The sequence below is a fragment of the Procambarus clarkii genome, chromosome 45, assembly GCF_040958095.1.
Source record: "Procambarus clarkii isolate CNS0578487 chromosome 45, FALCON_Pclarkii_2.0, whole genome shotgun sequence".
NCBI lineage: Eukaryota > Metazoa > Arthropoda > Malacostraca > Decapoda > Cambaridae > Procambarus > Procambarus clarkii.
Window position 1 is genome coordinate 19,483,519 of NC_091194.1, and position 10,972 is coordinate 19,494,490.

At 42.0% G+C, this 10,972-nt stretch overlaps 1 protein-coding gene across 1 annotated transcript in view; it reads right to left on the reverse strand.

The window, feature by feature from the left end:
* The window catches only part of Hel89B (histone acetyltransferase 1), a 282,946-nt gene extending 279,976 nt beyond the window's left edge, over window positions 1-2,970 (reverse strand). Inside the window, exon 1 of the mRNA XM_045760944.2 lies at window positions 2,651-2,970. Within this exon, the coding sequence (XP_045616900.2) occupies window positions 2,651-2,661 (11 nt within the window). The 5' untranslated portion in view covers window positions 2,662-2,970. The remainder of the gene's footprint in view (window positions 1-2,650) is intronic.
* Window positions 2,971-10,972: the final 8,002 nt, after the last annotated feature.

A 10,972-nucleotide genomic window follows, 5' to 3' on the forward strand; every position in this document is an offset into this window, starting at 1 on the left:
AATCATGTGTACAATTTCACTGAATCCCTACCTAACCCAACTCGTCCTAAGCAAACCCAAGGAACAACAAATAAAACTTTTATACAATGTGCACGAGGTGTGTGACATCACTACGATGTCACAGTTTTAACGTCGGCAAGGATTTCGGATGCTTCTGGCAACATTTGGACATAACATTTCCAACTAGTCACATTCTACTAAGCTTTCTAGACAAGTTGGGTTAGGTTTTGCAGTTAAGTGTTTCATTAAGTTATGGTTTGACTATGTTAAGCTGCAACATGAAAAATGCCTTCAGACAGGAAACCTTTTGTTAAGTGACGTCTCCCAGTAAAGGGCAAGATTACAGATATACAGTGCCACTGTTGGCAACAACAAGCATGCTAGACATGTGAGGTCCCCATAGACATGGAAAATAGGCATATGCCATCGTGAAGGAGGCGTGTGACGTCATTATGTTTCTGGCAGTAAAGGATTTGGAGCTTACATCACCCATCCAGTAACTGGTCAGACTACTACTTAAGCTGACAATGATTAATGTACACATCACCTACTGCACAACACAAGCCAACGGCAATACCACTTTGAGAACACCGCTTTTCGTCCGATCAGCGAAATTATATGTTTAGTTTGGTTAGTACAGTACTTGGGAATGCCTGGGAACACCAAATGCTATTGGCATTAAATTTTAAGGGTCCCAATAGTAGTCGGGTTCATTCTCGACTCACAGTCGAACATTCCAGGTTTGAATCCCGGGTGGACCAAATGGATGGGTACATTTCCTATCACCTAGCAGTAAATAGGTACCCAGGAGTTAGCCAGCTTGTTGTGGAGTTGAATCCTGGGGAAGGTCAGTAACTTGACCCTGGGAGGGGGGGGGGGTGTCTCAAAATAAGCCTAACACGTACTGTATGTATAAACTGTCTGCCTGTCTCGAGACACAATGAATTACTGTATAATTATTATTAACACTTTTGGTTATGTCCACAAGAACATCCAAAGCAACTGCCCAGACCCAAATGGCACATCATCCAACTGATCATGTAACATGATGATAATCCCAGCTTTGATTTCTAGGCCGGACAAAAATGGTTGGGCATGTTTCCTTTCACCTGATACCTCTGTTCATCTAACAGTAAACAGGAACCCCAGGAGTTGGGCAAGTGTTAAGGAGTCCATTATGGGGCAGGTCAGTATTCAACCATCAGGGAGCACAACAAGAGCCTATATGCAGGCTTCCTGCTCCCGACACCAGCAACCATTAAACCAACAGCAGAAACAACTACGTCATAATTAAAAATAATAATTTAGACAAAAATTCAGGACATGCATGGGATACAAGACTGTAGGATTCATGGGCAAGACAAGGCAAGTATGCCACTAATATGCAGAGCCTTTTGGGCACTTGAAAAACTACTTGCATAAGAACTATTGTAGTAATGCCTGCACTAATAAGTACACCATGAAGCACTGTATCACATCTTTATTGACACTATCAAAAAGTTGATAGTTGCGGTATTTACTGATTAATCTGAAGATAGGTAACATGCCATAGTCACTTATTCTGAACTACTGTAAATGTAACAGTTTACCCGGATGTTACCTAATGTAGAGTGTATATCAAAATGCTTAAAAAAAAATTAACTATTTAAGCCCAACGTGAGCTTAATTACCAGTAAGGTTAAAACCACAATGATATGTAGAGTCCCACAGATCTATATTAATTCCAGCCTTGTGCTGAGACAAGCAATTGACTATGAATACATGATGTTTATTTGACCTCAAGGCCAGTTATCATTGCCAATTATTAATATTGGCAGTTAAGGCCCTTCGTGGCGGCCAGTGTGGCCTCTCGCCCGCCTCAAGGCACCCCACACCTGACAAGGCACCCCACACCTGACAAGGCACCCCACACCTGACAAGGCACCGCACACCTGACAAGGCACCCCACACCTGACAAGACACCCCACACCTGACAAGACACCCCACACCTGACAAGGCACCCCACACCTGACAAGGCACCCCACACCTGACAAGGCACCCCACACCTGACAAGGCACCCCACACCTGACAAGGCACCCCACACCTGACAAGGCTGGCCAGTTATGACTCTTAGCCAAATAAGTTATACTATACTCGCATATAATAATCGTGTGGCTGCTATAGCTATAAGTGACCATAATAACACGTTATGAGGACGGGTCCCCACCTCCCTCACACCAGGATATACTCCACATATTACCACTATTAACACACTCCTGGTCGGGTTACGGGCTCACCATAGCCCGTGCTACATGCACACTGTTCCGAGTAGCTAAATCTAAAACAACAAACACCACTCTTGGTCCCAACATGTTCAACCAATCCGCCCAAAAATGTCAGGATAACTTTTTGAAATTTTTGTAGTTTACTATGGCTCCCTCGTGTCTTACAGCTGCCTCCCTGGCCGCCAAGGAAGTTATGTCACGTTTGTATAGGTAATTGGTGGTGATGGTGAAGGCCATATGGGGTGATAAGGAGGTGGAAAGTGAGATAAAAATGAAAGGTGGGTGGTGAGCGGGGTGGTCAAGGCCACACAGCTGCACCTTCACCCAAACATTCACACACGCCAACGTTTGTCTGTGGTGGGATGGGACGGGGGGTTAGTGCTCACCTGCTCGACATGTCTGCGTCTCCAGCAGGGCCACCAGGCCCAGGGTTGGTGTGTTAGGGGCGCTCCTGCCTGCCCACAGCCACCATTATTAACCCCACACAACACACACCACCATGCAGGAGAGGCTCTAACTCTCCCACCACTGGCCGCCTCTCCCACGCTCCCTGAGCTCCTCTCCCACGCTCCCGGGGCTCCTCTCCCACGTTGCTACCCCCACACTGTCACACACACTCTCCGCCTGGTACGCTAATAACGTCAAGTGATAATTTGTTACTTTTATTCCATGAGCAGTTGCCGCTGCCATCGTCATTTTTATACTGGTCACCATGTTGTGGCGCTGACGGGTTTTGTGGCGGCCTCGCGCGCTCATTGGTCCACACGCCTCCCTCCTGCGCACGCGCACACTTCCCCGCCATATTCATACTAAAATAAATAAAATAAAATAAAATAAAATGTTTATTTAGGTAAGGTACATACATACAATAAATTTTTACAAAGATTGGTTGACTTATAGGTAGAGCTAGTACATACAATGCCTAAAGCCACTATTACGCAAAGCGTTTCGGGCATGATAAATTTAAATGACAAGCTTAATACTAATTGAGCATAAAGAGTAGATACTGGCCTTCTGCCCTCCCTCCCGCCCGCCATCATCTTATTTACTTATTTATTCATTTATTTTTATACAGAAAGGTACATTGGGTTTATAAGAGTACATAACATTGATGTTTTTTACATTCTTGTAAAGCCACTATAACACGCACAGCGTTTCAGGCAGGTCCTTAATTAATCTAACGGATAGCAGCCCGAAACTGTGCGTGTTAGTGGCTTTAACAATAATAAACAATAACATTTTATTTAGGAAAAATATATACATAGATGCAGAGTTACAAACATACTATTCGATTTATAGATAGTGATAGAGCTAGAGCCGGGGGAGGATTTACTGGGCGCAAATCCTTAACTGTAGCCTCTTTTTAACTCAGCAGTAAAATGGGTACCTGGTTGTAAAAACGATTCTTCGCGGGTCGTATTCCAGGGAACACAGGACCTGCCCGAATCGCTACGCGTACAAGTGGCTGTATAAGAATGTAAAAACGCTTGTATATATCAATAAAAAAAGCTAGTACCATACAATACCTAAAGTCACTAATACACATAGCGTTTCGGGCAAATGTATTGTAAATACTGGCATATTGTATACTTTAAGTATTGTATATACTGCCTCCATCTATAAATCCATCATTATGTTTGTAACTTATCTTTTATGTATGTACTTTTACCTGAATAAAAAGTACAAACATTTACATGAACATGAACATTTTGATTTTGATTTTTTTTCATTTTTTTTCATTTTAAGTAGGTAATTTCTAGCATAATTGAAAACATGTTTAGCAGGTACATTGTAAGAAAATTTGACAAAGATTAGCAGGTTCATTATAGTAAAATTTGAGGGTTATCAACAGTTACATTTTAGCGTAATTTGAGGATTATTTCAAGGTATAATGCAGTAAAATATGCGCTAAATATAGCAGCCATGATATAAGGTGATAGCAATGATTACAATGATAAAGTAATATGGCTTAGGTACATATATTGGGGGATTGGGTAGCACTAAAGACACTGAGAGTTACAGCACTCGGTAGGAAACTATGAAGATGAAAGGAAATGTATATGTTTATCTCTCAGAATGTTTGGTAATATGTTTATTGTTTGTGATGTGTGTATATGTATGTATTAACACGATGTACTGAACGGGGTGAGAATAGCTTGAGCTACCACATCCCTTTGTGTGTATTTTACCTCAATAAACTTATTTCAATTTCAATGAAGATGAAATTACGTACGTTTTGGTTTTATTTTTGAATAAACCAAAAGTTGGACAGCTTTTCAATTCATTAGGAAGTGCAGTGCGGTCTGCTGCATGATGCGAGGAGGACGTGTTGCTCCGCATCTTCGTGTTTGCACGTGGCTGCTGCAGCTAGATGTTGTGAATTTGTTCTCGACTGTTGCAGTGATACAGTGCCTTTGTGTATCGAGGAAATGGCTGAGGCGGTCTGCCTAGGTGATGGAAGATCCTGTACTGGGCCTGGAGAGTGTGACAGTGGGGATGGCAGACAGGATGATACTAGGCCGTATCAAGCAGTAGTAAACAGATATAAACGGAGAAATATTCAAAGACAGCGAGACGAAGACAGTGAGGAGGAAATAACAAAGAGACCAAAAAATGAAGACATGCTCAGCAGGCGCGGGAGATGCAGACTAATGGAAGGAAGAGGCTGTTGTTCCCTACAGCATGTCAACTGAATTTCCATCAAAAGCTGGAGTGGACGGTTCGTTTGGCTAAGGAGTTTTTTGAATATGAACCACTATTCAAGGAGGGTCTTCACCGGCCCTATATAACAGTTGGGACAGAGGAGGCCGTGGAACACCTAACGAAGGATGGGTTTGAGAATATTGTGATGGTTACTCCGGAAAAAGGTATGATGTACACCAAGGTCATAGTGTTTAAGTATCCAACTTATTTGGATCCTGATTATCTATTGCTCAACAATGATAGTGTTGTTTGGGCAAAGAGGAACAGTGTTCGTGGTGAAAAACAAAGCCAGGTTGTTGCCTTGGTAAAGGGTGAGGCTCCAGAAAGAATTTTTGTGCAAGGACTAGGCTACAGGAAAGTTGTAAAATACATTGAGGAGCCCATATTATGCATGAAGTGTTCTCGTTGGGGACATATGGCTTGGAAATGCCAGTTTGACTCCAGGTGTCGGTACTGTGGTAAGAAACACGACTCTCGAGAGTGTAGAGTCAAGATTAAAAACGGTGAAAAAATCGTCCCATCTTGTTGCAATTGTCGAGGAAGCCACAATGCTGGTTCCTATCTATGTCGCATGAAGCCTCATCTGAGAGACTCGAGGACGGGTGCTACAAGCAGGATAGATGTATCCTCGAAGGAAGGAAAGATTGTGCAGCAGGAACATGGAGGAAACAGTTGGAAGCCAATGACAGCGCCTATGAACAATGTGTGGGAGAAAGGAACAGAGACAATTAAGGCGAGCCTAGGGAAAGTAGGAAATGCAGCTGAAAAAATTAAACCTTGTGGAAACAAGGTTCAGGTCAATATAGTGAACTCTGAGGTTGGTACTCAAATATTGGAATATCTAAAAAAACTAGAAAAGAGGATTGAGGCATTAGAAAAATTAACTATGGGGGGTAGACGGGGTGAAGATGGTGGTGAAACAGGACGTGAAGTGGAAAGTGAAACAGGACGTGAAATGGAAAGTGAAACAGGACGTGAAATGGAAAGTGAAACAGGACGTGAAATGGAAAGCCAAACAGGACGTGAAATGGAAAGCCAAACAGGACGTGAAATGGAAAGCCAAACAGGACGTGAAATGAAAAGCCAAACAGGACGTGAAATGGAAAGTGAAACAGGACGTGAAATGGAAAGTCAAACAGGACGTGAAATGGAAAGTCAAACAGGACGTGAAATAGGACGTGAAGTGGAAAGTGAAACAGGACGTGAAATGTGCGTTGAAGAAAGTAAGGAAGAACATGACGTATTGATGATAGAGGATAGTCAGGAAAATGAACTTTCTAGTAGTGTTAGCGTTCAACCTTCTGTAGTGACAAATGTCGAAACAAAGGTTAAAGTAAAACGGTATAGAGAAATAAGAAAGAAATTAGATATGAATAAGATCACCTTTGATGCTAGTAGCTGTTGTGCAAATGAGGAGAAAGCAGAAATGTTACAGTGTTGGGAGAGTCTGTCTGAGAAAATCTCGTATCTCATGGAATGTGACAGACAGGGCAAAGGTAGTTTTATTAAATCATGGATGAAAGTAGAGTGAGAATATTATCTTGGAGCGTTAATGGGTTAAAATCTAGTGCGGTGGATGTACACTATTATACTCTTAGATAGTACTATATTAACCTGATATGTTACATGGGATTCTTGTATTTGTACTCACTGAATTTGTGCGCCCCTTGAGGGACTTGAAGTATGGGAAGGGGTAGAAATAGCCTAAGCTAATCTTTGATTTTTTTTTTTTTTTTTTTTTTTTTTTTTTAACTTGTCTCAATAAACCTACTTGAACTTGGAAGACCATTATGTATTAAAGTGTCAAATTATGGATAACCATAGAAATAAGGAAATAAGTAGTGTACCACTTCAAATTGTTTGGATGTGTGATAATGATGATAGACAGAATACTTAGGAACTACAAGAATTTTGCCCCAATGATTGTAACACTTACTATATTAATATGCAATGTTAAATGTTGTATTGTGATTTGTGTATCTGTACTCACTGAATTTGTGCGCCCCTTGAGGGACTTGAAGTAGAGGGGGGTAGAAATAGCCTAAGCTACTCTATCCCTTTGAGATGTATTTTTTTCTTGTCTCAATAAACATACTTGAACTTGAACATGAATTAGGAAGTGAGTTCCATAGACTAGGTCCCTTTATTTGCATAGTGTTTACACAGATTAAGTTTGACTCTGGGGATATCAAGGTGATATTTATGTCTGGTGTGGTTGAAATTGAAATTGAAATTGAAATAAGTTTATTGAGGTATCTGGTGTGGTGATTATGTGTTATTTTACATCTGTCCAGGAAAAGTTTCAGAACAGGGTTTGCACTTAAGAAAAGGGCTTTGTAAATGTAATTGACATAAAATAATGTGTGGAGTGAATTTATGTTTAGCATGTTTAGGGATTTAAACAACGGAGCTGTGTGTTGTCTGAAAGCAAAGTTTCTTATTGTCCTGAAAGCAGAATTTTGCTGGATGATGATGGGCTTGAGGTAGTTTGCAGAGGTTGAACCCCCATGCACAGATACCATAAGTAAGATAGGGTTAGATAAGTGCATAATATAGTGAGAGAAGAGCAGAGTAGGGAACATATAATATCTGATCTTACAGAGTATACCAATTGTTTTCGAGACTTTCTTAGTTATGTGTTGTATGTGGGTGCTGAAGTTGAGTCTCTTGTCTAAGTATAGGCCAAGAAACTTTCCATCATTTTTATTGCTAATGATCTTCATTATCTATCTGAAGCTGAATTGTATTTGTTGATTTGCTTCCAAATAAAATGTAGTAGGTCTTTTCTATGTTTAGCGTGAGTTTGTTGGTTGAAATCCATAAATGGCATTTTTTTAATTCATTGTTTACCGCATTATTTAATGTGTGTGGGTTGGGGTTTGAGTAGATGAGAGTAGTACTGTATCATCAGCAAACAATATAGGTTTAAGAATGTTAGAGACATTAGGCAGATCATTGATGTATATAAGAAACAGGAGGGTCCTAGGATGCTGCCCTGTGGCACCCCTACGGTTAGTGGTAGAGTGGAAGAGGTTATATCATTGATGGCTGCATATTGGTGTCTGTCACTAAGATAGGATCGGATATAGTCCAGGGCAAGGCATCGGATTCCATAATGTTGGAGTTTAAGTAAGAGGTAGTTGTGATTAACACTATCAAAGGCCTTGCTACTGTTAGTACTAGTAACTAGTAACAGTACTAGCTCTATCTAGAGCTACGGTTAGTCCCCGTGGCGCTGTGGTAAAGCACTCGCGTTGGCGCTTCGCGAACGCTTTAGCCTGGGTTTGTATCCTGGCGGGGGAGGATTGACTGGGAGCCACTCCTTAACTTTAGCCTCTGTTCACCCAGCAGTGAATGAGTACCTGGTTGTTAAACGATTTGGCGGGTTGTATTCCTCGGAAAAATTAAGATTAATGACTTGCCCGAAACGCCATGCGTGCTAGTGCCTGTACAAGAATGTAAAACCTGTTGTATATATAAAAAATCACAACATTCTGCTTGTAATTCAATATGTAGGTATATACTTTTTACCTAAGTAAACTACATATTATTAGTATTATTACATAGAGTAATCACACTAGCGTGACTGCATCAATGAGTAAATCCGTAGGAGCCGTGATGAGGGCTCGAACCTATGTGGTGGGTGTTGACACTCTAGACAACTACGGATTTGCTCATTGATGCCTCACGTTAGTGTGATTACTAACTATTGAGTGTGACTGAGTGGAGTGTGAGTGAGATTACTGGGACTGAGTGGGTAATTTTAGCTGTTAAATGAACTAAACATATCCTTACAAAGTCAACTTAAGGGGGCTTATTACGGGTTTCGTAAAAATTGTTCAATTTGTTTATAAATTTATTTATGAAATGGTTATAGAAAGGGCTGCAACTGGTCCAAGTTTCAGCATCACACCCTAAACAGAAAAGGAGAAAAAAAATACACAACGTATTATGCAACGAATTTTCAACATTTTCAAATAGTTTCAGGGAACACATGTGTCAACTAAAATCATTTCTATAACACTCAGATATTAAATGTAGCACATAATAAAGGATTGTAGTGATCAGTTTTATAAAAAAAGTGTTTAGTGCAATAATATAATTATTCAAAGTTACCCTTCCAAAAATATGCAATATATGATGTTTATAAATTTTTATAAAATCAACAAATGGATTTTGGACTAAAATGTCTCAATAGGTTTGTAGAAGCCCAAACTCTACATATAAGGTGTAATTTGCATGTAAATTGATTAATAAATGAAAGCTCTGAAGTACTTTGAAGGTGTAAATTACTTTCCAGAGTAAAATAAAGATCCAAGTTCGGCCACCTGTAGCTGAGCTTGACTTCGACAGATTTCGTTCATAATTGGCACCCTTGCAGATAGGCATCCATTGAGCAAGGTGTGCAAGTTTCATGCAAATCCCTTGATAACAAACGAGAAAAAAATTGGCCAAAAAAAAAAATAGAAAAAAAAGAAAAAAAAAATTTACATATAAATATATTGAACATACATATTACAATTATTACAAGAGTTTGTGCTTCTACAGCACATAGTAGACATTTTAGTTGACACATGTGTTCCCCGAGATTATTTGAGAATGTTGAACATTCGTTGCATAATACGTTGTGTATTTTTTTTCTCCTTTTCTGTTTAGGGTGTGATGGTGAAACTTAAACCAGTTGCAACCCTTTCTATAACCATTTCATAAAAAAATTTATAAGCAAATTGAACAACTTTTAATTTATACTGATATGCCCCCTTAAGGACGTGTTCACACTACGAGGTAAAATGGAGGCTTTTCAAAGAAAATATTACTGTGACAAACACGGTTGACTGAAGAAGATCTGTAAATGTTTTTAAATTTTGATAAATATATGAGAGAGAAGGATGTCAAGCGGCAGGTGGTACGTAACCATCGTTCAACACCACTTACAATCACTCACACAATCTGTTGCTCGTTATTACTCAAAGAAAGAAGACCCTATAAATGGCAATAAGAGGGTAATAGATCCAGGTTAGATGGGTGGCTGGATGGGTGGGTGGGTGGCAGGTTAGGTGGGTGGGTGGCTGGTTAGGTGGGTGGGTGGCTGGTTAGATGGGTAGCTGTTAGATGGGTGGCTGGATGGGTGGGTGGGTCGCAGGTTAGGTGGGTGGGTGGCTGGTTAGATGGGTAGCTGTTAGATGGGTGGCTGGATGGGTGGGTGGGTGGCAGGTTAGGTGGGTGGGTGGCTGGTTAGATGGGTAGCTGTTAGATGGGTGGCTGGATGGGTGGGTGGGTGGCAGGTTAGGTGGGTGAGTGGCTGGTTAGATGGGTAGCTGTTTGGGTGGGTGGCTGCCTGGTTGGTTGGGTGGCTGCCTATTTGGGTAAGTGCTTGGTTGGTTTGGTGGGTGGGTGGTAGGTTGGTTGGATGGCTGGCTGGTTGGGTGGGTGGCTGGTTGGTTAGATGGGTGACTGGTTGGGTGGGTGGGTGGCTGGTTGGGTGGATGGTGTGGTGGGTGGGTGGCTGGTTGGGTGGATGCTGTGGTGGGTGGGTGGCTGGTTGGGTGGATGGTTGGGTGGGTGGGTGGCTGGTTGGGTGGATGGTTGGGTGGGTGGGTGGCTGGTTGGGTGGATGGTTGCAGTGGGTGGCTGGTTGGGTGGATGGTTGGGTGGGTGGGTGGCTGGTTGGGTGGGTGGTTGGGTGGGTGGCTGGTTGGGTGGGTGGCTCGTTGGTTGGGTGGGTGGTTGGTTGGTTGGGTAGGTGGCTGGTTGGGTGGATGGTGTGGTGGGTGGGTGGCTGGTTGGGTGGATGGTTGGGTGGGTGGGTGGCTGGTTGGGTGGATGGTGTGGTGGGTGGGTGGCTGGTTGGGTGGATGGTTGGGTGGGTGGGTGGCTGGTTGGGTGGATGGTTGGGTGGGTGGGTGGATGGTTGGGTGGCTGGTTGGTTAGATGGGTGGCTGGTTGGGTGGATGGTTGGGTGGGTGGCTGGCTGGTTGGTTAGATGGGTGACTGGTTGGGTGGAT